This window comes from Rhineura floridana, chromosome 3 (assembly GCF_030035675.1).
Source record: "Rhineura floridana isolate rRhiFlo1 chromosome 3, rRhiFlo1.hap2, whole genome shotgun sequence".
In the NCBI taxonomy this organism is placed as follows: Eukaryota; Metazoa; Chordata; class Lepidosauria; order Squamata; family Rhineuridae; genus Rhineura; species Rhineura floridana.
The window spans coordinates 150335212-150362882 of NC_084482.1; the positions used below are offsets into that span (position 1 = coordinate 150335212).

General features: G+C 44.9%; 1 protein-coding gene across 1 annotated transcript in view; it reads left to right on the forward strand.

Moving 5' to 3' along the window:
• The window catches only part of CELSR3 (cadherin EGF LAG seven-pass G-type receptor 3), a 120307-nt gene that overhangs the window by 35436 nt on the left and 57200 nt on the right, over positions 1-27671 (forward strand). The window contains exons 2-6 of the mRNA XM_061613422.1: positions 75-707; positions 17506-17728; positions 18305-18420; positions 22319-22407; positions 25001-25158. Of these exons, the coding sequence (XP_061469406.1) occupies positions 75-707; positions 17506-17728; positions 18305-18420; positions 22319-22407; positions 25001-25158 (1219 nt within the window). The remainder of the gene's footprint in view (positions 1-74; positions 708-17505; positions 17729-18304; positions 18421-22318; positions 22408-25000; positions 25159-27671) is intronic.

A 27671-nucleotide genomic window follows, 5' to 3' on the forward strand; every position in this document is an offset into this window, starting at 1 on the left:
TCTTGATTTGCGGAAGCTCACAGTAACCCACTTTGAGAACCCCTGTTATGACATTTCTTCTCTCCATTCTGCAGATGGGATCCACAGTGTGACCGCCCAGTGTGTCCTGCACGTCATTGTCATCACTGAGGACATGCTAGCTAACAGCATCACTGTGCGCCTGGAAAACATGTGGCAGGAACGCTTCCTCTCACCCCTCCTGGCCAATTTCCTAGAGGGTGTGGCAACTGTGCTGGCCACCCCCAAGGAGGACATCTTCATCTTCAACATCCAGAACGACACAGACGTCGGCGGGCAAGTGCTGAATGTCAGTTTCTCAGCTATGGCACCCAGTAGTGGCCACTTCTTCAGTTCAGAGGAGCTCCAGGAGCAGCTGTACATGAGGCGCATGACCTTGACCTCAGTCTCCATGCTGGAGGTCCTGCCCTTTGATGACAATGTTTGCCTCCGCGAGCCCTGCCAAAACTACATGAAGTGCATCTCCGTGCTCAAGTTTGACAGCTCGGCCCCCTTCATCGCCTCCTTTTCCACCCTCTTCCGGCCCATCCATCCAATCACGGGCTTGCGCTGCCGCTGCCCCCAAGGCTTCACTGGCGACTACTGTGAAATGGAGATCAACCTCTGCTACTCCAACCCCTGCCGCAATGGCGGAGTCTGCACCCGCAAGGAGGGTGGCTACACCTGCATCTGCCGTCAGCACTTCACAGGTAAGGCCTGGATTGATCCTCCAGTACAGAGAAGGTTTGCCACATGGGTGAGGGGTGTAGCAATTTTCCAAATTAAATACTGCTCTCAGGGGTTTCCATATTCATTCCTATGACCAAGCAGCATCCGTGCCAAAGGAATCCACCATTCTGCCCCAAGGACACTCCATGTGCTTCATTTGTATGGATTTTTGTGTCTAATTGCTGTTGTTGTTATTTAATTTTTAAATTAAGACGAAGATAGACAGTACACATAAATACATGTCCCAAAGAGAAAGACACCTGACATGCAAACTCTGCCTGTGTAAACACACTATACATTTAAAGCACATGACATCCCCCAAAGAATCCTGGGAACTGTAGTTTGCCCCTCACAGAGCTGCAATTCCCAGCATCCTTAGCACACCACAGTTCCCAGGATTCTTTGGAGGAAGTTGTGTGATTTAAATGTATGGTGTGTACTCAGCCTCTATTACAGGGCTTTAAGTTAGAACAATTGTGACCAGAAGAAAAACTTTCCCTCAATCACGTTCTCACAAAGTATTGGATTATTGGTCTGAGAACCTGACTAACCAACCAAAGCCTATACACAGCTGCTTCCAAATGGGGGGCTCCGAGCACTAATAAATCACTGGGGTTTTTTTTCCAGCTGTAAGCTATAAGTGCAATTGCAATTGACTTTCAATGCTACTGGGGATATGGCACTTTTTCTGTTCATGGGCATGACTTAGCTGCTGTGGATGGGGAAGGGAAAGGTCCAATCCACCCAAGCAGCCATTTGGAGGCAGGGGACAGGGGGGTGGAATTCAAGTGATCCTTCAAAGGAAAGTTCTGTGTGCGTGTTTAGTGCTTAGCACTTATTCATTTAAGCATGATTGCCCATTACTATCTATGAAATGTCAAAAAACAAAATGTTTAATGTTTGTTTGGGACTCAATCATTTAATGGGGGGCGGGAACAATGCTGTTAAAATGATGGTAACCGAAAAGTGATTTATTCCTTTATTAGTACTGCAGTGTGATAAATCTATAACACTGTCATGTAAGCATTATTTAATGAATATTTTAATATTAAAAAATTGTACTGGAATCATAGAATCATAGAGTTGGAAGGAGCCTATAAGGCCATCGAGTCCAACCCCCTTGAATCCAAATTCAAGTGTTTAATTAGGAGGGAAAAGCTATGTTGTTAAAAGGGCAGTGATCAGATTTCCCTCCCCCCCCCTTTTTTTTTTTTAAAAATAGCATTATAGTGATGTGGCATTATAACACTTTCATTTAAGCAACGTTTTGCTGATATTTTAATTTTTTCAAAAACTGGTTGTTATCCAAGCATTTGAAAGCTATATGAAAGACAGTTGTTGGGCAGTGAGGGGGCAGGGCAGGACAGCAGTGAGGTCAGAGTGAGTCAGGCACACCAGCTGAGCCAAACCGTCCCTCCTATGGATGTGCCCAAACCGCCCAACCTCATCACCCTCCACCGCCTCCTCACCATCCTGGTATGCAGCAGCAATGCCACTGCTAGGAAGCCAACTACGTCGTGGCAGCCCTCCCTGCCACCGACTCCTGCTTTCTGCATGCCAGACAGATGCTCCACCACCAAACTAGCCATCTGTAACCCCCATACTGAAAAATGTGTTTCAGAAGATGTGTTTGGGGGGGTTACATTTTTGTGATTAGATTACTCTGTAATCCCAGGTTACTAACACTTTGATCCAAAGCACACTGCAATCAGTGACGTTTTCCATTGGAGCTAATGGGAGCTTCCTTGGAAATGCAAATCACAACTTCAAAGATTTTTGTCCTGACTTTTTGTAAGGATCTTGGCAGGGAGAGAAAAAGTTAAAACACCCCTTCCCCACCCTGCAGGATGCCCAAGGCTGCTCAGCAGGGCCAGCGCCAGAGGGTGGCCAGGTTGAGCTCTGGCCGAGGGCCCCTGAAGGGCCCCTCCTTGAGGTGGGAGGGTGGGGTTCTCATGCCACGATCCACAGCAGCGTCAGGTCCTGCAACCAGACCCTGCCCTGGATTGCAGAGAGGGTTCTCCCAGGCAGGGCCGGCTCCAGGAATGCCAGGGCCCTTGGGCATCAGCTTGCCCTGGGCCCCGGCATGTGTGCGCATTTGCGTTTGCGTTTGTGCGCATGCACGCATGCAACCCCCCCACCTACCTGTCTGCTGTTTTTTACCATTGCCCTTAACAAAGATGGTGGCCGCGGTTTCCCTAAGGGGATGAAGCCTCTGCTGCCATCTTTGTTGATGGCACGCATGTGTGCTACACGCGCGCATCTCTGCCATCAACTAAGATGGCGGCAGGGACCTTAGGGAAACTGCAGCTGCCATCTTTGTTAAGGGCAATGGTAAAAGACAGCAGACAGGTAAGTGGGGAGACATGGGGGGACGTGGGGGGCACGGATCATGGAAGGGGAGCGGAGAGGCAGCTGAGGGGCCCCCTATAGTTCCAGGGGCCATCAGGCCAGTGCCCAACCTGGCCACCCTTTAGAACCCGCCCTGCTCCCAGGCACCCCCAATACAGACAGTGCGGGTTTCAATCATCCCCCTTCACACCCCACCTACCTCTCCCATCAGTGTGAATGCCATATGTGCTGCACGTGCATGCTTGACATCACCCAAGATGGCGGTGGGGGCTTCCCTAAGAAGCTGGTGCCTCTGCTGCCATCTTGGTTGATGGCAGACATGCGCACTATGCGTGCACTTCATTCATACAATACGAGAAGTAGGTGGGGTGTGTGGGTGGGCTTATTGAAGCCCGCACTGTCTGTATTGCGGAGGCTGGGAGCTCCCTGTCCGCGATCCATGGCAGAGTTAGCTCCACACTGCCTTTTTGCAGGAGTTGGGTTACAGCGCCGCAGGCCTCGGGCAGACTGGTGCCCAAGGGCCCAGTCATGCCTGCCACTGACCCTGCTGCTCAGGCTTCCCTTCAGCTGCTATTTATGCAACAAAACATGCATTCATGCCAACTGACATCATGTCTAACTAGGACTTCAGTCTTGATTTTTTTTTTTAATGACGAGGGTGGCAGGCTGGGATTTGGGAGCACTTTGAATCATCCTTAGAGCAGCATCGATGAGTAGATTTCTGTTAGTAGCAGTCTTCTGGAACCTTAGACTTAAAAAAGAGAAGAAGCTTACTGGGTGGCTTTGATGAAGACCCTTCTCCATCTACAATGCCACCTTTCTTCCCATGGAGCTCATAGTAGCAGATATGGCCTTTATTCCCATTTTATAAGGACAACTACCCTGTGTGGTACATCAAGCTGTGGGATTGTGGCCCAAGAACAGCCGATCATCTTCATGGTTGGACAGGGATTTGAGCTCAGATCTCCCAGGTCCAAGTCATTGTATTGGGCTGCTGTGAGCTTTAGATGGAGTAACCCTACATGAGCCGCCTCTGAGCTCCATGGAGGTAGGTAGATGCAAAACTGGGAATCATTTTGATAAGCACCAAGGTCACTTCCAGATGGCCTGTTTATTGAGCATTCATCCTGGTTTGTTTGCAGGGAGCTTAATGATGCCGTGTCAAACAAACGTCATCCCAAACTTTCCAGTGCATTTTCCCATCACTTTTCTTATTGCAAAAAGTCTGGTGGGTTTGTTTTTTTAGAAATGGAATTGTTGCACCAGAGTACTAATCAACTTTGAATTTGCTGGTAGTGATTGAATCCCACTGCTCTAATCCCATGGACTTTAATAGGATTTAAGCAGCCTAATGCTGCACAGAATTACAGCCTGATCCTGTTTACTCAAAAGGAAGACCTACTGAGCTCAGTGAGGGTTACTTCCAAATAAGCAAACGTGGAATCATGGCATTTGTCTTTTCATGAATGGGGCAGTTCTTTCGGCTAGATACATACATGAATGATTCATGCTGCCGAGACTGCTATTAACATATAATCCATAGCAAGCCTCATGTTCCCTTGATCTACAGGGTACATCACATATTCACTGGACAGACAATCAAGAAAAAAGGAGCCAGGGGCTGCCAGTTGATACAAGGGCTAGAGAATGAGTAACTGGCTTCTCATGCCTTGCTTTGCACACTTCTGCCTGCCAGGAGGGAAAGAGGTGCCTGTGCCTGGCTGGGGAAGAGATAAGCAAAGTCAATGGAAATTAACCCTGTGCATCTGAAGTGCAAGCCCATATTAGGAGAAGGGTTAATGTGCTTGCTTCCCTGTCACTTCCTGGTATCTCCCCATTTCCTTATGCAAATGGATAGGCCCAAAAGAACAGAGCAAACAGCCACTAGAGGAGGAAAGAATCTGTATCTGCCACTCCTCTTATGGATGATTGCTAAGTAGGTCTATGGTAAGCTGAGACTGCCCCACAGAAGAACAGGAATGGAGAGGGAAGAGGTACCTCCCCATCAGATTCTCTATGTTTATCACTCTAGTTATTTATATTTGTGTTGTTGTTAAATTTATATATATCACTTAATGCCAAAATAGGCTTCTAAATGGTTTACAAATTTAAAAACCAACGACACTAAGCTATAAGCACCCATAATTAAAATACACAATAAAGCAATCCCATTAAAACCTTACAATATATGCATCCATAATTAAAATCTGCAACAAAACAATCCCATTAAAGTGACACAACAATTAAAATGGGAGACATACAGAAATTGGATGCAAAGGAAGGCAGGGCCTGTACCTTTGATATTTGCATCGTGTAAGTTTCAACTTTTGCACAGAAAGCTAAGCTTCATCTGCCCAAATCCCCCTCCTCTATACAGCTATGAAAAATCCTATGTATAATTTCATGAATGACAACAATTTCAAATCTAATGGACATACAGACTGGGATGAAAATTTCCACTTAAAGGGCTTGTTGAAAAAGGAAGGCCTTTAATAGACAGGAGAGATGGTGCCTGTCTGACCTGTAGAGGGATGGGATTCTAAAGGATAGGTGCCACTACACTAAAGGCCTGATTCCTACATTACACAGAGTGGACCTTCTGATGAGATCGTATCTATACATTTTGAAAGTATTACTATCATTTAAATGCAATACCAATGCAACGCCATCGTGAGGAAAACTGTGATCAGGTGACCAGAGTGTTTGCTCATTCTGCTGTTCAGGTGGAAACAGCTGATGGGCAACTTCATGGCCCCTCCTGCTCTCCCTTCTTCTGGGTCTTTCCCTTTTAACTGGATTTAGACCAAAAAGTCCTTCAAAAAGAAGACTGTATTATGTAAAGTAGGTCACATGGTCACCGTGCTGGAGCTAGCATACCTTGTGAGTGGCGCAGGGGAGGAACTACCCTTGGCTCAAGACACAGGGAGGGGTCATTTGTGTGGTACAGCAAAAAGAAAGAAAAAGGGCAAGTGTTGGAGACAGCAGCAGCTGGTGCTATGGAAGTTTGGAGACCATTCATAGTTTGTGAAGCAGGTAGCTTCTGTCTCTCCAGTTGGAACAGATTCAACATGCTCCTGCTTCCATCTTCACTCTGTCTGGAATCATACTGGGAGGAAACCATTACTGATCTCATCAAAGGGAGGGCGCTTAAATTTCAGAGACAATGGGAAATGCCTCAAGTGCCCCTAGGGAGAAGCTATGTGGAGCCTGTGGAGCATTCTCTCTTCCTAAGATTAGAGGTGACAGCTCCCTCTTGGATAGCTATACTCACCATCCTTGATCTTTAGCAGAAAGGGGATAAAATGGAGGGAAGGGCTGGGGAAGGACAACAGCATGTCAACAGTGCTTTTCTCAGCCCTGAATAAGGTTGCCATTTGACTCCAAAAAAGGCCTTGCTTGCTTGTACGTTTAGCCCCAGATGTTTTGGATTACAACTTCCATCAGCCACGGCCAGTGCTGACTGAGGCTGATGGGAGTTGTAGTCCAGAACACCTGGAGGGCACTGGGTTGGCAGAAGCTGCTTAAGCCACAGCTTGATCTGCAAAAATCAGCAGATTATGTGGATATAAGCATTATTACCCACAAATATCTGCAAAAATATGGCTGCTGTTAAGGGCATAGGAGCAGCAACCAGGAAAAACACTGCTGTGAACAGAGACAATGTTTCTTTGATTGACTCACGGGCTCTTTATTGACACAATGTTTCCTTTGATTGACTCACGGGCTAAAAACGAGTCTAGGAACAGGACGAAACTAGTAGAATGTCCTTTGTTATCTTGGGACTGTCTGGGGTGGCATGATGTACTCAGCAGCATGTGGGTTACGCAAAGGAAAGATTAAAAACTTGTACAAATAAAGTATATAAGGAAGCGCTCGAGCAATTTGATGGCAGAGAGAGAGTTGTACTCACTTGAGGCTCTCTCCCTCCCTTTGCAAAGGAATAAAACCGGCAATTTTGAACCACTCAGTCTAGTCTCCCATACATTGATTGGCGATATAGGTATTGGGGTAAAGGGGGCGAACCCCGCACGGTGTTCGTGCGTCACAAATTGGCGAGCCAGCCAGGAGGCCCCTCTTGACGACCTCCGGGTCCCCGTGAGGTTCCATGGAGAGTCGGGTAAGAGCGCTCCAGGTGATTTCCCTGTACCCGAGGCCACAGGGAACCGATCGAGGATCTGGAGCATCGCCTACGGTGAGCAACCGTGGGAAGAGTGGGGAGTGGACTGTGAGAGTGTGTCTGAACGAGCCGAAGTTGAATCTTCGAGGCGAGTGTGGAGTCTCTGGTACCGCGGTTCCCTAACCCCGCAAGGGTCTGGGCCAGGACAGAGATGAAGTGACTGTTGTTGTGCCCTGAATACCCTTCAGCCCCCAGGATGGGAGGAGCGGGTTCCAAGAAAAGGAACAGGAAGGTAGGGAAGTCAGCAACCAGACACCCCTTTACAGTTGATTCTAAAGGCTTTTCCTATAATTCAAGAACAGACTGTATATCCATTAGAGAAGGAGAAGTTGATTTTTTATTGTCAAAGGTTGTGGCCAACATTAGGAACTGGGTGGCCGCCAGAAGGCACCTTTGAGCTCCAAGCCATAGTTAAAGTTTAAAAAATTCTGACTGAACAGAAACAACACGATTCCATCCACTATGCCCTAACATGGTGAGAAATAGATAAAAATCCCCCAGAACCTATTTTTGTACATGTAATGGCCATGCATGTCAAGAAACCAGCAATTAATCCAGTATTAGAAAACCCATCTGAAGAAGAGTTGGGACCCCCACCATATGGAAAGGCTTTGGAGGAGGAAAAGGAAACCTCCTCTGGCCTTACGAGTCCCCGAACATCTAGTCCATTATATCCAAATGTGAATGACCCCCTTGAGACTCATAATTCATTCATGACGCCCACTTCGGCAGTGGATAAAGCTTCAGCCCCTCCACTCTTGGAGCAATACCGAGCAGTTATAGAAGGTACCCCCGCCCATACACCAGAGGAAAAGGCTATGAAGAGGGAAAAACTACGTATAATTGGTCAAGCCATAGACCACCCAGCCCGAATGGAACTCCGTAGTGGCAAATCTTACCTCCAAGCCCCTATGCAACAGGTTCCCGATGGGACGGGAAATGCAGCATACGTGTATGCCCCCTTTACCACATCTGATTTGTTTAATTGGAGAAATCAGACTCCCCCATTGAGGGAGGATCCTGAAAAAGCCGTAAGCTTATGGCAGTCTATTTTTGCGAGTCACCATCCTAATTGGGCAGACATTCAGACCCTTATGAATATTTTACTAACAACAGAAGAAAAAAGCCTCGTCTTATCCCAAGCCCAACAACAGGCAGAGACCGAACGGGCAGCAGCGGGACAAGCAGGGTTGGCAGTGGTGATGGCAATCCCGGATAATGATCCCAACTGGGATGCCATATATCCCCTAGACTGGACAATTATCGGCGTCTAATCCTTCATGGACTATGCCATGCCGTTCCAAAACCACTAAATATGAGTAAACTTTATGAAATCCGCCAGACCAAAGAAGAGAACCCCTCAAGTTTCCTGGTCCGTTTACAAGATACTATGAGAAAATATACGCCACTAGACCCAGAAGCCGCAGATAACCAGAGACTGCTAGCTACTCTCTTTATCGGACAAAGTGCGCCCGATATTAGAAGGAAATTACAGAAAGTTGAAGGGGCAATGGGAATGAATCTTAGTCAATTAATGGACATGGTGTACAAGACATTTGTAAATAGAGATGAGAAGAAAGATGACCAGAAGGTTTTTAAGAGGCAGTGTGCTTTAATGGCAGCCGCGATAAAAGGAGAACCAGAAAGGGAGGGGGGAGCCGCAAATAGGGACCCCAGACGGCCCAGAAGGAGATTAGAAAAGGATCAGTGTGCCAAATGCCTGAAGAGAGGCCATTGGGCAAAGGATTGTAAAACACCCGGACCAGAAAGGAGGAGCGCACCACTTGCCGCTTATGCAGAAGGGGATTCCGAATGAAGGTGGTCGGGGACAAAAGGTAGCACCCCGGAGGAGCCGATCATTCCCCTTAAAATTGGGAAAACACAAATTTTGGGTCTAGTAGATACCGCGGCTACCTATTCAATGTTACCAGGGGCGCCACCCCACCACATTAGCCCCGGCACACGAACTATACAAGGTGTGACAGGACAAAAACAGAAATTAGCTCTGACTCATTGTATGGGAGATCAGGCTGGCTGAAAGGTATTTAAACATCGGTTCCTTGTATCGGAGCAATGCCCCCTCCCAATCCTAGGTAGGGATATTCTGGCCAAATTACAAGCAACAATAACGTTCAAAGAAAACTGTCTCACTATAAGAATCCCGAAGGCCCTAGAAGCCACTTACCAGATGGCTCTTTTGGCCCCCCAAGGGGAATATAGACCTCAACTAGCCAATTTTCTCTTAAGAAACGAGGCTATTAATCCCAAAGTATGGGCAGCTAAGGACAACCCAGCTAGAGCAGTAGCTGCAGAACCTGTAAAGATTAGATTGAAGCCAAGTGTCTCCCCAACCCTGGTAAAACAATTTCCTTTGAAGAAGGATGTGTGGGAAGGTCTTACGCAACTATTGCAACAGTTTTTAAAGGTCAAAGTGGATACACCATACCAGAATAAAGAAAGCGTCACCCCCCGTGTTGGTGCAGGAACCTGGGAAGGGAATAGCCAAGGATTCCCCAACAGCAGAGGCAAGTAGGAAAGAAACGCCTGAAGGAAAGTGGCTTTCGGAAACTGTACCGGGTTTCAGCCTGAAGCTACGCCTCCGGAAATAATAATAGGGCTAATTCTAAGACATCTAAAGAGCAGTGATAATTGTAACATGTTTTGTGTTTGGTTTTATGCTATTCAGATTGTTGTATATCAGACGATTGTCGAAAGCCATAACCCCGCAAATCAGGAGCAGAATCAGGTCCTGACTATATTGCAAAACATAACCGCTACTTTTAACCTGAGTAAATGTTGGGGGAAGGCCAGAATGAGCGAACCCTCCCTTGGAGAGGGAAGCGGGCATTGAAACACCATTATTTTATATGTGGGCAGACAGCGTACACTGCCTTACCACCAGAGTGGGTGGGAACCTGTTACCTGTCATATATTATGCCGGCATTTGAAAAGCACGATACGTCTAAATCCATATTGATCCCGCGTTATAGAACACCTCGAGGCTCTATCCACACAGGAAAGCAAAATTGGGGCCAAAAATGTTGGACACCTCAGGACCTTGTTGATTACTATGAGCCACTAACATGGAGCTCAATAGGAATACACGGAGCTAGGTCCTTTACAAATGGAATTATAAGGCTTCAAGCGGTGGTTGAAATAGTAGCAAATACAACAGGAGAAGCTATAGAAACCCTATCCAATGAAGTGCAACAATTAAAAAGGGAAGAAATGAATAATAGGAAAGGGTTGGATATCCTCTTCCTCCATGTGGGAGGGCTGTGTGCCGCTCTAAATGCCACTTCAGGGACCTGTTGTATGCAGATAGACGACAATAGTAAAATAATTCACCAACTTGTACATGAAGCAGAAGACGTTGCCTATGTGGGAGTGCAAGAATGGAAGGGATTAGATTGGAGCTGGCTAACAAACTGGTTACCCAATTGGGCTTGGCTGCGACACCTATTTGTGATTGGGTGTATAATATTGTTGATTTTATTGTGCTTACCTTGCATTGTTTCCCTCATGACTCGAAGCTTGAGCAAAGTCTTGCATGCCAATCAAATTGCTTATCAGCGGGTATTGTATCAGCAATTGGTAAATCAGAATGAAGAGATATATGGGCAAATGTAAAGAGACCTTAAAATAAGGGCATGTTAAGGCTCTTGGGGGAGGATTGTGAACAGAGACAATGTTTCTTTGATTGACTCACGGGCTCTTTATTGACACAATGTTTCCTTTGATTGACTCACGGGCTAAAAACGAGTCTAGGAACAGGACGAAACTAGTAGAATGTCCTTTGTTATCTTGGGACTGTCTGGGGTGGCATGATGTACTCAGCAGCATGTGGGTTACGCAAAGGAAAGATTAAAAACTTGTACAAATAAAGTATATAAGGAAGCGCTCAAGCAATTTGATGGCAGAGAGAGAGTTGTACTCACTTGAGGCTCTCTCCCTCCCTTTGCAAAGGAATAAAACTGGCAATTTTGAACCACTCAGTCTTGTCTCCAATACATTGATTGGCGATATAGGTATTGGGGTAAAGGGGGCGAACCCCGCACGGTGTTCGTGCGTCACACCGCTGACCTGAAAATAGCATCTCCAAAATATTGGCAACTTTTCCCAGCATGGTTCTTGTGACTTTAATAGCATGCAGAAATTCAGCCCCTGAAAGTTATCTCAGCATAAAGATGCAGCGGTTGGAAAAAGCTTCACTGGCTGAATATTTCTGCATGTCAAGTGCCTGTTAAAGGCACAGACACCTCTACCTACTCCAAGAAAAAGCTGGCAGCCTACCTTCTTCAGGGGTCTGTGCTGGAGCAGGAGTGGCTTTGTTAAAATGGAGGGAGACGAGTAGTAGCAATGGTAATGTTCTGCATCATAATGGCTTAATAGAGTAAAAACATAGGTTCCAAAGTGATGAAAAGACTTTAGAAAGGCAAGACCAAACCTATCGCTTCCAGAATATTGGAACTGTTTGAGGCTTTGTATGGGTGTTCAGGAAATAGGGTAAACACAGCTTGGTAGTGTCTTGGGTGCTGGTCATGGGGGTAGGGAGTGTTAATGATTCCTGGTCTAAGATAGTGAGGTAAAAAAAACTCAGATGGTGTGTAGAAATCATTTGGTCTGTTCTTGGTGGGTTTTATATTCTTTTAGATGAATCACCATAGTGTGAGCCTCTTCAGGACTGTCACTTTAGCACTCATAACTCAGCTTCCCTCAAATCATCACAAATATTACTTATTGTGAGGGGGACCATCTCAGAATGATGGGGTGGTGGTGGTGGATAACAAACCTGCAGGATATAAAAAGAAAGATATCCCAAGGCTGCTTGTTTTCTTTCTAATTTAATTCATGCCAGCCCTGCTGAGTTTCCTAGATTACCTTTACTCAGTGCTTTTTTGTGTGTGATAGCATTCACCAATATGGAGTACTATCACCTTTTTTTTTTCTTTTTTGCTGCCCATGGCAACCATTTTGTGCTGGCACCCAAGGCACTTTTATCAATATATAAGTACCGCACCTCATTTTTTAAAAAATCAAAAACAAACAAAATAAAGCCCACTATTTTTCCCGTTCCAGTATCTATTCCAGTGTCAGCCAGGCGGATTTGTACTGTGAGATGACAATGAACTCAGGTTGTGAAAACAACAGAAGTTTGATTTATTAACCAGGGATGCCTATCTTTGTAACTTGAACCACAGGCCTTGTCTTTTGAATAAACCACAGGCCTTGTCTTTGTTTTGACACTCCCCTTCCAGTGTCTATCAGACAGCCTCCGACCCTTTGAGATTTTGGCACCCATTGAAGACATTTTTGTTCCACCAGGCCTTCCTAGGAGGTAATCCTGCCCTGGTCACTGCCAATTTTGGAATAGTGTAATGTTATATTAGTAGCTTTTTAATTTTTAATTGTATCAGTTTCTGTTTTGAACATCACTTTGACATTCAACTGAATATAAAGCAATTAAGAAATGTTCTAAACAAATACATAAATAAATCACTGTCCATGCTTCCCTCTAGGCCTTCATGATTCCAGAACCCTCTCTGGCTTCAGGGACAGTCATTTTACAAACAGTCTGTTTAAGTAGTGCTGCTGGAGAGGCACAGAGCACACCAACACTGCTTGATAGTGGTTTCTGAGCAACAAAACAAATGGAGTGGGTGAGCCATCCGGCGGCCTGATAGCAGTGGTAACTGTCCCTTCAGCACTCCCAGTGTTTGGTTTTCCATCCATAGCTTTAAAGTTGCCTTGATTTGTAATGCTTCCATTCCAGAGAGCCCCTTTCAGCAAACTGTAGGTATGATATGGTCGTTAGATTCTTTCCAGTCCTTTCTCCTTATTTGGCTCTTATCATCTTCTCAACTTCAGGGAAAGGGGAGGGGGGAAATCTTGGCATTGTCTACCCGATTCATTGTCTTTTCTGGTTGCAATGTGGTAGGCAGGAATTACTTCTGTTTCCCTGTTGGATCCTAGTCTTCATGGCTCCTATAAACAGCTGTGTCTACAGGAGGGAAATCCTCATACTTCCCTTGGCTCTGCCCGTACTGTTTTCTGTATTCAGAAGTAATCATAAGAATGTATGTTGGATCAAATGAAAGGCCCATCCTGTTCTCAGAGTGGTGAACCATGTACCTATGGGAAGCCCACAAGCAGGGCATGATGAACCCATTAGCATTCTTTGGTCAGATTTGGGAGGCACGATTGAGTCTAATACCCATTTGATTACAGAGGGCTAAATTCAGTGCTTCAGTGAACCAGATAAGTCTTTGAAGTCAGATGTACATCAAATATGAGCCTTGCCAACAAATGATTGGAAGGAATTCATTCTCAGCTGTGCCCAAGAGTTTTAGTCTCCTCACCTGTATGCACTGACTAGGGACGGAAAGTTGTGTCCATTACGGTTTTCTCACTTTCTCATTTTTCCAATCTTAAATTCAGTTCTCCACATTTCTGCAGCAATTTGAGATTTTTTAAAAAAATCTTCATGAAAATTCTCCAGCATTTTAGTGTGGTTTTCTCCTAATAGACACATTTTTGTAGGCAGTTTTTTATAATGTACACATTTTTGCAAGCAATTTCTCGTCATGTAATGCATCTTTGTATGTTATTTTTGTTCACATATTCATTTTTATGCACACTTTCCCCAGATATATGAATTTTTATGAACATTATTTGGTTGGCAAACTGCACTGCAAAATTCAAATAAGTGTGAATTTCAAAGGATGGCTGTGTTCAGTTCTCATGTTGTTTTGGAAAGTGTGAATTTGATAGATTCTGCTTGAAATGCAAACTGAATTGAATTTCTCACCCCTCCCTAACACTGACTAAGAGAATCACTGGCAAAGAGAATTTTCCTTTCCCCACCACTCTGTATTCCTGTTCAGCCAAAGAAGAAACTATTGCAGCAAAGCTGACATGTCCTATATTGGTGGTGACAGTGAAGAGTTCAAGTTGTCAGAAGGATAGTGCATGTGGATTCTGATGTCTCTGCTTCAAATTCCAAAGGCACTGAATGGTAGATAGTGACACCAAGTGGCTATTTGGGGAAACAACAATACATACATGACATATCTCCTAGGAGCTGCATTTAGGGCCAGTCCATAGATTCCAATTGTGTTGAAACAGTCTCAGCTTGGCACCTGTAATGAGTAGAGAGGTTCACTGTTTCAAACCACTTCCAGGAACACCTGATGGTGGCTGCTCATGCATATGGCTGCCACATGGCACATCCTTTGAATGAGATATCGGCCATCAGTTCCTCCAAGGACTGCTACCTGGTCAGTTTTAAACTAGTGCAATAGACATCTCTCCTTGCTCCCTCCGCAATAGTCAGCAAGCATGGTAATGATGGCAACCCCAGTACCCTCCCTGCAAGTGGAAATGGCTAATATATGTACATTGTCATATCAGCTCTTATAAAGTGTTCACTGATGACCTTGCTGTTTCATACACTTATCAGGAGAGGATGAGTCCCCAGGTGACAGCTCTGGTGACACCTGTATTAGAAAACAAAACTTTTATATATATGAAAAGCTGAGGGAATTGAGGCCTGCTGAACCCTCAAGAGTGTAGGCCTGTGGATAGATGGAGGGAGAGAAGGATGGTTTGACAAGAACACAGACTCAGTCTGTTCATAAAACAGAGAATTTCCTTGATTGAGTTTAATGTGTTTTTGTGAGGGAAACCATACATGGGTGTCAACGATGGTGGCAATGCCCCTCCATATCACCTATAATCCCCAGCTTTCATTAGAAATTACTATTATGTGTAGAACCTGATATGAGACAAAATGTACAGGCACTATTTTTCTCAGGATCCCTGCTTTCAGTATTTTGCTTGAACCCATCCCTGTAAAAACTCCTGCCCATGCCCATGAAACCATATATAAGGGATTTGTTCCTGGTAGGAAGGACCCAGGCAAAACCTGGAGCCAAAGAAATTGTCTCTTTATTCTCATTCATCTTGCTCCGTCACCCCTACCTTTCATTCTCCGCTGCCCTCCTTTTCCTCCTCTCTGTCTTCTTTCTTCTAAGAGCCTCTAGGAAGAAACAAACAGAGAAGGGATATAGATATAAGGATACAACAAAGTGCTTATGTTCAGTCTTGCAGGCCCAAAACTATTCATTTCATGGAGTCATTAGGTACCAGACCCTTTCTCTTCCCTTCCCTCTTCTCTGTAGCATTACAGTAGTTTATTTATTAATTTATTATTTGATTTATATCCCGCCCTTCCTCCCAACAGGAGCCCAGGGCAGCAAACAGAAACACTAAAAACACTTTAAAACATCATAAAAAGACCTTAAAATACATTGTGTAGTTGTGTTCAGGTGTTTGCTGGAACACACAGTGGTTAAAAGTGACGTCTGGATATAGATGCACATGCAAGCTTTGTCCCCAATGTCCTCACGTGTGGCATGTGTTGCATGGGGAAAGGCTTCAGGGAGTTTCTACTCACATTCGCTTCGACACAAAGAGATTCCACATCATCAGAGGCCCTGCTTTATCAGGCTCCCCCGTTGTGCAGCATGGAAAAAGTCAGGGACTGAGGAGTGGGAGTGCAGATAAAATGTATAAATTAATATTTCTATATCACTTATGATGTGAAATGCCTTTGTGGTTTACATACAATACAATCAGATCATTAGAAAAGGAAAGGGAAATCTATATACAGTATTATGACTAAATTTACAAAAAAATACATTAATAAAAACAGATAATCCATCAATAAAACATTCAGTAAAATATTAATAAATAATAGAACAGCACTGTGATGAATTTTGTGAGCTAGGGAAGGCTTGCAAAATTGATGGGTTTTCAGAAGGCATTTAAAGCTTGCCCTCACAAGCAGCCAGAGGTAGAGTGTTCCAGTGAGTGGGAGTCGGCTTCTGAGATGTCATAAGATGGAGTTCCGCCAATTGGGGTACAACCAGCAAGGCCTCCTTGAAAGATCTGAGAGATCTGCCAGGGGTATAATGGGGTATCCGGGTGACATTGGGGTGGAGCATGGAGGTGCACCCTGCCCCTCCCCCACAGTTTGGTGCTTGTGTGTTCAGATGAGAACACATCTAGTGAGATCACCTCACAACACATCATGATACTTCTGCTGTACAATATTTCATGTTTAATCTGCCTTCTCTTCAAGAAAGATACATCAGATGGAGATGGAAGTTCTTCTCAGGGTGAGTGGGCAGGCTCTGAGGTAATTTGACGCCCCTGAGAGGGGTGCAGGCACAAATCCAGAAGATTATGAGCTCAGGCTTATATTTGAAAAGGAATCTGCAATGTCTGCAAAAAGCTTGCTTTTGTGGGGGGCAAGACTCTAGGGGTGTCTGCTGCCTCTTTTCTCCCTTGCTGTCTCTTCATTTGTAAGAATAAATACATTCTAAAAACCAAAAGAGACAAGTTTCTCCAAACACTTGTGCTGGGTTGATGAGGCAATAAGCAGAGAGCAAACAATTGTGCACCTCTGAGAGTAAGGAGCATCAGCACAGTGAACTGTTGTGTGTCTTGTGGTGTCTTAAGGCAAGGAGCTTTACAGGGGAAACTTATACATATCAGTGTCTGAAAAGAGACTGAGGCCTCACAGGAGTCCTTGCTCTTCTCTTGGGCTGTGAAGCCGGAGGGCATGCTTGAAAGACCCCTGGGTGCTTCGGTGGTCAATGGCTTGTTTCCTGTGAAGGTTAGGAACTGATGAGAGATAGGACTGTGCTGGTGAGGGATCTCCTGACACAGGAGGTCTTTCAGGAACTAGGACCACTACGAACAAATTCTTGCCTTGAATTTAGTGGATTTTATCTAATAGACTTTTCTGAATTAGTTCACAGGAGATCTTCATCGAGGGCTCAGCATGAGTGCCTCCAGCTGTGCTGAGCAACTAAGAGCATTCAGGGAGACAGAACTGAGCACCTTGAGATAAAGCTGGAGTATGAAGCAGAAGTCATGTTTAGAGTTTTCATGGTTCTCCCTGGTGCATATGACAGCGGGCAGTGTTTTAGAGCTCCATATGATGCAGGAAGTTTGCTGTAGGGTATAATCAGAAGCAAGAGGGTCATCAGATTGGAGAATGTCACACCTGATTGGCTTTCCTGCAGGATCACAAACATGATTGACAGTGTGTAACATATTATGCTCCCTGTCATGCCAATAATTTTTCTTCTAAATGCCAGGAACTGCGGTTTGGTATTTCCTCCAGGCTTTTCCCTTTCCACTCCCAGAGGCCCCCTGATCCCCTTTCACCTGCTCTTTCCCAATAGGTGAGAATTGCAAGGTGGATAGCCGGGCAGGACGCTGCATCCCTGGCGTATGTAGAAATGGAGGGACCTGCATCAACTCTGCAGATGGCGGCTTCCAGTGTCAATGCCCACCTGGGGGCTTTGAAAAGCCTTACTGTGAAGTGTCTACACGCTCCTTCCCTCCCAAATCTTTCATCATGTTTCGAGGACTCCGCCAGAGGTTTCACCTGACCCTCTCCCTCTCGTAAGTTCTCAGAGTAAGAGCCTTGTCATATTGGCTAATAGATCTGCCATCTTTCAGCTGCCATTGATTATATCATTGTCCATCCTGCCATGGTGGATGGTTTGCTGCAATCCAAATGCATTTGCCTGACGTCTCTGGATGTTCCTTTCATACTAGTTTGGGCTAATTGAGATATGAGTTTTGTCCAAATATCTTTTATTTGGCTGTGACTTTATATATATATTCATCATTAGGTCCCAGGGCAAGTTACATCAATTTTAAAAAACAAAATGACATATAGAAATTCAACAAGTGCACCTTTACCAGATATTTGTGATAGGCCTCATATGTGGGATGTTGGCTTGCCACCTAAGCTGTTAGAGCCCTACCAGAAATAAAAAGATGGCAATATTGTTGGTTCGATTAATCTTTCTGCAGTAGCAACATTCCATTTCAGACGACTGTACCAAATAAGTGAGTCCCAGGGACACTTTGCCCCAGGGAATGTGTAATTCATCCCTGGCCCTGGTTGGCTGATTAAGAATGTGTGGAAATGCTTCTTATTTCTCTGCTTTATCATTCTTTTGCTTGTGTTAGATTTGCCACCTTGGAGCATAGTGGTCTCCTAATGTACAACGGACGTCTAAATGAGAAGCATGACTTCTTGGCTGTAGAGATTGTGGATGAGCAGGTCCAGCTGAAGTACTCCACAGGTGGGTGTGGCAGATGGGTCCACAGTACCTTCACTGAAAGGCCTCCAAAGGGGTTGCCTATAGTTACAAGGATGATGGAACTGCACGTGAAAGGGACTTGTTGCACCAGATGATGCACAGCACATGGCCCTGTTTCAAACGGAATTCATTATCTGAGAAGTCTTCTACCATGCAGAGTGAGAACACTGGGGATCCTTTAAAGTCCCCTGACAGTCAGAACATTCCATTATGGCAAACGGTCAAATTTCCAAACATAGCAAAAATTATACGAATATTGATAGCCTTGCCAGCATGAGTAGCCAAATGTTGTATTTTGTCCGACATGGGCTTCCACAATTCTGCTCACCATGGCGAGTGTGAGACTACCCTCTGAAGTGTGTGGTGAGTGGCCAGCTTTCTTCTCAACTTGGATGTTGCAAAGCTGGGCGGAGATTGTCCTGGCAGTTCCATGGAGTGGTTTTCAATGCTAGCCCTACTCAGAGTAGACCCATTGAAGTTAATAGACCTTACTTAGGTTCATTCATTTCAGTGGGTCTACTCTGAGTAGGACTTAGTTGACTAAAGCCTATGATGGTCACTGCCACCTCCCCAGCTCTAAAGGTGAGAGAATGGTGGGGGCTGTTTGCCAGCTGCATGGCCAAGGTGCCTGGAGAGCCTTGGCCACCCAGGGCCAAAACAAAAACCTCAACCCTGCCAGCCTTTTCTACTCCAGAGAAGGAAAGGTGGGTGGGTGGGTGGGTGAAGGATTGGATGTTGTGGTTTAAAGGTGGTCAGGGTGCTTTCAAGCAGCTGCACCCAACTTCCACTCTCCACGCCGGGCCTTCCTTTGGTAAAGCCCTGTGGGATGGCATGTTGGGGTGCCACTCTTTGATGCCGCTTTGTTGGGGCACCACTCATCAGAGTGCTTTCCAGCAGCAGCACCCAAGCTGGTATACTTCCTGTTGGCCCTTTCCTTGGGAAAAGCCAGTGAAAGGCGGTGTTGAATGTTGCTGACCAGCCCACTTCTTGCCAAACCATTCCATCAGGAAAGGTCAGGAAGGTATTGGATGGTGCTGTGCAAAGGTGTTCAGGACACCTTCCAGCAACAGCATGCTCCCCCTTATGGGCAGTGGAGGCTGTTCCATTATGGTACGTGAGGCACGGTCCCACCAAGCTCAGTTTGCCGTTAGCCAGTTCCCACCTGCCTACCTCCTTAAAACCAGTTAAGGGGTGGCGCTGGCTGTGTCAGCTTCCTTCTCCTCCTTAGTCTCAGTGCTGCCTTCACAGAACTCAGCAGGGAGGAGGATGGGGACAAAACCAGAATTAGCTGGCTCTACCTGTCTCTGGCTCTGACTCCACCTACAGAGGTCTCCCGGCCTTCTGCCCTATCAGTCCCAATGGGCACCAGCCTCCACTGCTTGCCAGAGAGGGGCTTGCCAATAAAGAAGGGGTGGCTGTTGTGACTATGATCTTTTTTGGGACCACTGGTATTGCAAAACATTGTCGTGGCTGAACAGGATGGGATAGGGTGGAAAGAGGCCAAGTGTGTGCACCTCTCTATGTTTACATGCTTTATTGGAATGTGGGCAGAGGAGAAAGCAGTCCAAGATACAGGACTGCAGAAAGAAGGTGCAAGTGAACCTGTCGTGGGTGGGTGGGGGGCAGAACTCAGGTGGGTTCCAGGGCTCAGAAGACTAACGCATGGCCAGCGATTGCAGTCATTGGGTGGGAGCCGAACATAAATAGTGTGCCTGGCCCAGAGGATCATATCGGCAGCTATGCAGATACACATAGAGCTTCAGGACAAGATTCTGTGATCAGCTCCTGGAGTGTGCCATACTCCACCCAGCCTTGAATATGCAGGTCTGTCCAATGACGGGTGGCTCTGTGAACTGGTGTTTGTGTCCATGTGTTGATACATTGATAGCAGGGTAAGATGGGATAAGTCTGTGGAGTGGGTTTCTGTGCGGTACTATGTGTGGAATTGATGGCAGTGTGTTTGTAACCATTACGATTTGAGTGGACAATGTGTGTGAAAAGTGCTGGATTATGCTTTGCAGAGAACAACGTGGTTGATTGTGGGAGCATAAATGGGAAATTATAAGGGCACATTTTTATACATAGGCATAGGCTATGCACGTGCATGAACCTGAAAAAGCATAAAACAGTGCGGGTTATGAGAGAACTTATCTGTATGCACAGCAACATTTGTGTTCACGTGTCTGTATATATATATGTGCGTGTTCACATCCTGTTAGGTCTGAAGGTCACAAACAGTCAAATTAGATTGCGTCTCAAAAGATTAGTTAAGCAGGCTTTTCATGCTGGGATGAATGATAAAGCTGCATCAGTGAGAAACCATGTTCTGTTTTAAGCTGTGGTTTAGAAGCCATCCTGTCATGCAACATAACAAGATCTTCTCCCGAACCACATCAGTTGTTCATCTGGTTCTGTCCGAAGCTGTAAAACCTTTGTGGGCTATTTAACTTCAAAGGCAATGTTCAGATGTCAAATGCCTTAAATATAGTTACTGAAATAGCTGTTATTTCAGTAACTCCGTATCTCTGAGCCAATAGCCAGGGTGTGAAAGCTAACCGCATCCACAAATAAGAACCCAAGAGCATCAGCTTGCTTGCTTGCTTAGCTGCAGAAACAGTTCAGATCAACACTGTGATGCTGGACTTCTGCAGCTTTGCTTATGCATGCGTGCATAATATATGTGTATTTAGAATATTTTTATTGCACCTTTCAATAGGCCTCATAACCAACTAAAACAAACAAATACAAAGAATGAAAAAAACACCCAATTTTTAGGGGTTTGATTCTCTTTGTGGCCTTTTTAAAAAGTCACCTTAACCGTCATCAATTGCCTACTGTGCTTTAAATTTGATCATCTCCAAAGGAGACTACTGAGTTGTTACTTGTGCCGAATGTGCTTAGGCTGTAATGGGTTCTTTTATTCACAAGCTGTTCAACATGGGGAGCTGATGTTTGGAAGGGCTATGCAAAGATTAACACCAAGGCAGGTGTCTTTCCTATGTTCGCTAGCCAACATATTTGGAATTATTCGAATAAATGGGAATACATGACTATGAAGGACACATGCCTTCTTTGTAACCTTTTAGCGCCTCATCCACTTAGAAAGAGTTGCCAGAAAGACTGAATGAATGCCACCATGTGTATCAAAGCAGCCTCTGGTTGTTGTGGTGGTGGTGGTAGTTTTTCTGTGAGTTCATGTGTGTTCACAGCACATATGTTATCTTCCTGGCTTCCACAGGTGTGTGCTTTTGCTTACATGTCTACATGTGATAAAGCGTGGCTGGTTCTATTTGCCCAAGTGAGGCTCTTTTATCTTGATATGTTTGGAAGTGTGATGTGGCTGCCACACATTAGCAGTGGGTTTGTCGAAAGGCCAAACTAGACTATGCATGAGACAGAATGCATTACATGTGTCTGCTTTTTCCTTCAAAAGTAACAGCCATGGAGGCTCCCAGTCAGGATCAGGACTGCAGATCATGGTGTGTGTCTGTGTGACAACTTTTTGTGGGGACCACAGCACAGTGGGAAAGGATTAACACACCATCATGTGCCATGGTCCTGATCCTGACTGTCTCTCATATGACTGACATTTTTAGAGAACAAAAAGGGACAAATGAAATGTTTTCACACATTGTTTGGCCTAAAGTGTGGTGTTTCAGGGTTCAAATCCCCACTCAGCCATGAAGCTCCCTGGGTGACCTTGGGCCAGTCATTGTCTCTCAGCCTAACCTACCTCACAGGGCTGTTGTGAGGGTGAAATGGAGAGGGGAGAGCTTTGAACTCCTTGGAGGAAAGGTGGTATACAAATGCAATAAACAAATAAATAGTAATAAATAAAGTTTGCCTGGTTGACAGTGCATGATGTCACTCTACCTTGCAGGAGAGTCGAGCACCATTGTTGCTCCATATGTGCCAGGAGGTGTGAGTGATGGGCAGTGGCATACAGTGCAGCTTCACTATTACAACAAGGTAGGTGCTGGCATCTTTTTCTTTCTGTCATTTTGACTCTTCAATTTTCCTGGTTCTGTTTGGATCTAGCAAGCAGCAAATACCTGCTGTCTTCCTCTGTAGTTTTTTTCCAGGTGCCATGGATTTTAAGGACAAAAAGGAAAAATATAAAATAGATTCATTCTCATACTATTAGATTTTTCACTCTGGCCTGATTTTGTTTCTAGAGCCCTGCTGGATCAGGCCAGTGGCCCATCTAGTCCATATCCTGATCTCATAGTAGCCAAACCAGATCCTTATGGGAAGCCCACAAGCAGGATCTGAGTGTAAGAACACTCTTCCCACTTGTGATTCCCAGCAACTGGTATGCAGAGGTATACTGCCTCCATCTGTGGAGGTAGAACACAGCCATCATGGCTAGTAGCCATTGAATTTGTCTCGTCCTCTTTTAAAGCCATCCAGGTTGGTGGTGATCACTACATCTCGTGGAAGCAAATTCCATAGTTTCACTATGCATGTTGTGAAGAAGTACTTTCCTTTGTCTGTCTTGAGTCTTCCAACATTTTGCTTCATTGGATGTCCTCGAATTCTAGTATATTATGATAGGGAGACAAACATCCTTATCCACTTTCTCCACACCATGCATATATTCTTATATCATTCACACTATTCCTCTGGCCTTGTTAGTATTCACATATGGCTATCTACAGGTGCCACATTTTGGAGATTCACTGAAACATTTATATCATGAGAATGGTAACCACACTGAAGTATATCTGTCTATAGGGCTTTCCATTGTTATAGATTGCTTGCAAGTTCTGCACAATGGAGAGCATCCATGATTCTGCATTATTATGCTTTAGTGAGGGATTAAATATTGAAATACTCACATGTGGAAAAAACTCTCTGCCTGTGCAAAATGAGGGGCAAGCTACATCTGACATTAAATATAGCAGTGTCTCTCTGGGTGGGGCAGAGCCGAGGAAGTAGTTTCCAGGCAGGTGGGTTGCTGTTACTTACTGGGAGTGAGAGGGGCAAGGCAGTGGGGAGGTCTGCATGATGAAAATGCACTGGCAGAGCCAATCCAGCATTCCTGCTGATGCATTTGCACTGCACCAGCCTCCTTGCCACCTCACTGCTCCCCCTCTCCCTCCCTTTAAGCAGCAGCCACCCACCTGCTGGGAAGTAAGTACAGCAACTCTGCCCAACGCAGTGAGCCACTTCTGATTAAATGTGCTTCACATCTGAACACGCAGGTTTTAAAAAATGCAAATTGCATTAGCAGGATGGGGGTGTTGATAATGAATGGGATCAGACCAGGAATGGAGAGGTAATTTGACTCTTTCTTTCCTGGAGAGGGAATTTAACCCTGTTGCAGTCCTGTTCCAAAGATAGTATTTGCTTTGCAATGAAATCTTCCATTGACACTAATGGACATTTCCTCCTAATGCTAATACTAGCTTTAAAGGAAGGATTTTCCCTGAGGAGGAAAGAGTTACATTCTCTCACCATGTTTGCTCTATACTGTTAATTACCACTACCACCACCCCAGCTGATTCTATGTGCATTTTTAAAAATGTGTGTGTTAAATGTAAAAACACATTTCATGTCACATCTAGGTTGGCCCTTAGTATGTCAGGGAGAAAAGTTCTAGGACAGCCTTGTCCCTCATGTACTAGTTTTCTGTGTGCAGGGTTTCCCCCCCCCCGTGGGACATCATTCAAACAAGGGACCCTGCCCCCACATCTTGCATTCCAAATTGGTACAGTACCAGGAGAATTATAATGTTTTTTCCCCCCAAATGTATCGATGGGACCTTAGTGAATGTGTTTCGGTGGTACATGTTCAGTCCTTGCTAGGGATTAGCAAGAATTCTGCTGAATTTGAATTTAGCACTTTTCAGTTGTCTGTATAGTCTCCATCTTTGCAGAGTGAGCCTATTTGCTCCAAACTTCAGTGGCTTTTCCCCTGATGTATTCCCCCTTGAATTTTCCCTCGAATATATTGGTTTTTTATTGATTTTACTCACAGCACAGCAGTACATCTCTCTCTCTCTCTCTCTCTTTCTGCCACCCACCACCACTGAAATAATCCAAACTCCAAGCGGGAGGAAGCAAGCCAAGTCTTGCCACATTGAACCTAGGTTTCCCAAGGAGGAGGTGGGGTGGGATGGGGACTGAAAGCTGTTTTCCTCTTTTCCTTTCCAAAAGGTTTCTGCTACTAACATGAAAACTGACGAGCCTCACTCATAGCAGAGAAGGAGGAAGAGGTGGTGAAACTTTCCTTTATCAATATTTTTCAAAAGATTGATATTTTCTTTCTTTCTGTCAAAAGATTGATATTTTCTTTCTTTCTGTCAAAAGATTGATATTTTCTTTCATTTATTGATATTTCCTTTCAAAATAGTAAAAAAACTGAAAGAAAATACCATTTTTTTGAAATAAAATATTGCTATTAATATCAATATTTTTTGGGGGGGGAAATTAGACCAGTAAAAGCAATGGATAGTGTATGAAGAACAAACTCAAATTGATACTGCCTGTTAAGTTGATGGAATGCTTTCAGAGGCACCAGCCAATGGATCCTACCCCTAGTCCTTGCTTTATCATTGCAGCCCAAGATCAGCTCCCTGGGGTCAGTGCAAGGACCTTCCAAAGACAAGGTGGCCATCCTAACGGTGGACCGATGTGATGCATCTGTGGCCCTACAATTCGGCAGCGAGATTGGGAACTACTCCTGTGCGGCAGAGGGGGTGCAGTCCAGTTCCAAGAAGTGAGTGTTTCCCATTCTTCAAATAGCTAAAGAGAAATACCTTTGCTTCTCACACCTCACTCCATTGTATTTAAAGCTCCCACTCCAGTTCATGTTCAAGTGGGGATTGGGAAGGGGAATTTTAAAGCATAGGTCTCATCCACACAATACATATAATGCACATTTAAAGCACATGATTTCCCTCAAAGAATGTTGGGAACTGTAGATTACCCCTCACAGAACTATGATTCCCAGCACCCTTAGCAAAGTACAGTTCCTAGGATTTTGTGCAGGAGGCCATGTGCTTTTAATATATGGTGTGGATGTAACCATAGGCACATGATTTCTAATAAGCCACACTCTTTCACAGCATGAGCAAGAGTCTCACTGTTACCCAAAAAAGGCTGCTCTGTGCCAGCTTTTCTCTCTGGGCTTGCCTGCCCAGCCCCCACCTGTCACCCCACAGCTACTGAGGCTTGTGGGTAAGTGCAGTTACAGTTTGAATTATCCAGTTCCATATCCTATAAAGCAGAAGTGGCTAACCTCTGGCCCTCTAGATGTTGTTGGACTCCAGCTCCCATGATCCCTGACCATAAGCCAGTGTCGGCTGGGGCTGATGGAAGTTGAAGTCACAGATTAGCCGCCCCTGCAAAGGGAGTCCAACATGTTCCTCTGCTGGACAGATACATTTTTCTTACTATTCTTTATTTATTTATATGCCACCTAAAGCCAAAATAGGCTTCTACACAGTTTACAAAATATAAAAACCAGGTTACACAAAGCACTAAAATATGATTATCCATAATTAAAATACACAGTAAAACAGTACCATTAGAACAACACCAATTAAAAGAAGGAGACTCGGAAAATCCTCTGGACACCCTGCTTGTCGGGTCCAGTGAACCTGCCTGCATGTGAAGACTGAGAGTGGCTGGAGAACATTCCAGATGCACAAAAGCAGTCCATTGCTTTGACCCAGGCAGAAAAAATGACAGCCACCACATGTGTGTGCTTTCACTTGTGGCTGGTTCAATGTTACTAAGGCCACATCAACACCAAACATTTATTCCACATTAAACAGCCATAGCTTCCCACAAAGAATCCTAGGAAGTATAGCTTGTGAAATGTTCTGAGTGTTGTTAGGAGACTCCTATTCCCCTGACAGAGCTCCATTGGCCAGAGTGGTTTAACAGTCAGCCCCTCTTCCTAGAGAATTCTTGGGAGCCCTATGAGAGGCAGAATGGTCTCCTAACAACTCTCAGCACCCTTCACAAACTACACTTTCCAGGATTCTTTGGGGGAAGTCATGGCTGTTTAATGTCTGGTGTGGAAGTAGCTTAAGTCACATATCAAAAGTCACCTACGGAAAAGGGGCTCAGAGACGAAAGTGAGGAGTTGAGGAAGACAGGGTGAAAATGGCATTGGGGTTAAGGAAACACCAGGCAGGGGAGCAGAGAAGGGTGATAGTAAGCACATTGAGAGAGAGAGAAAGAGAGAGGCTAGAATGGTAGGGAAAGGAGAAAGACCCCATATCAAAGAAGTCCTCATACTGGACTAGGGGCATGTCCACCTTATTTTGGAAGATGCTGCCCTAAAATATATACACACCATGTGCAAGCCACTCCTCAGAAGAAGAGCTGGATATAATAATTAAAATAAATGCAAGGGCATGGGATATGAGAATAGGTTGGATACTTCTTCCAAAATGACAACATGCAGCTTAACATTGGGGTGTCTGTTTATGACTCTGTCCAAGACTCTATACAAATCTAACTTCATTTAAAGGATTTTCCTTGGTTGGGATTTTGTATTGCTGATCCGTGTGTGTGTGTGTGTGTGTGTGTGTGAGAGAGAGAGAGAGAGAGAGAGAGAGGGAGAGAGAGAGAGAGAGAGTGTGAGTGTGTGAGTGTGAGTGTGAGTGTGAGTGTGAGAGAGTGTGAGTGTGAGAGAGTGTGAGTGTGTGAGTGTGTGAGTGTGTGAGAGTGTGAGTGTGTGAGAGTGAGAGTGAGTGAGTGAGAGTGTGTGTGTGTGAGAGAGAGAGTCGGACATTGGTCCCAAGTAACTGTGCTATAACCATGATCTGAATTGGCACTTAGATGCTAACACTTGCTGTTCAGAGGACTGGAATGGAGGGTGTGTGAAGTTTTTATAGGTGAGTTTCATTAACAAACCAAGAAATTCCCTACTACAGGGGTCTTCCTCAGAATGTCTAAGGTCATTTAACACAAATTGCTTTACCGTTACCATCCTTTAACAACCTTGTAATATACAAAATCTGGGTGGTTAGTTCAGTGAAAATCTGGAGGGTTTCCCATCAGTTAGTTCATGTATATGAAGTGGAGATAAAAGGTAAAACTGTGGGTGGTAGCTATTCTGTAATATGGACACTCATGACAGCTTATGCATGTTTGTTTATATGTGCCACTTAATGCCAAAACAGGCTTCTAAGTGGTTTATATAGCAGGCTTTGAATGTTCAAAGAAGTAATGGTATGCTATCTCAGTAATGCTTACAACGATCCTGTAAGGTAGGCC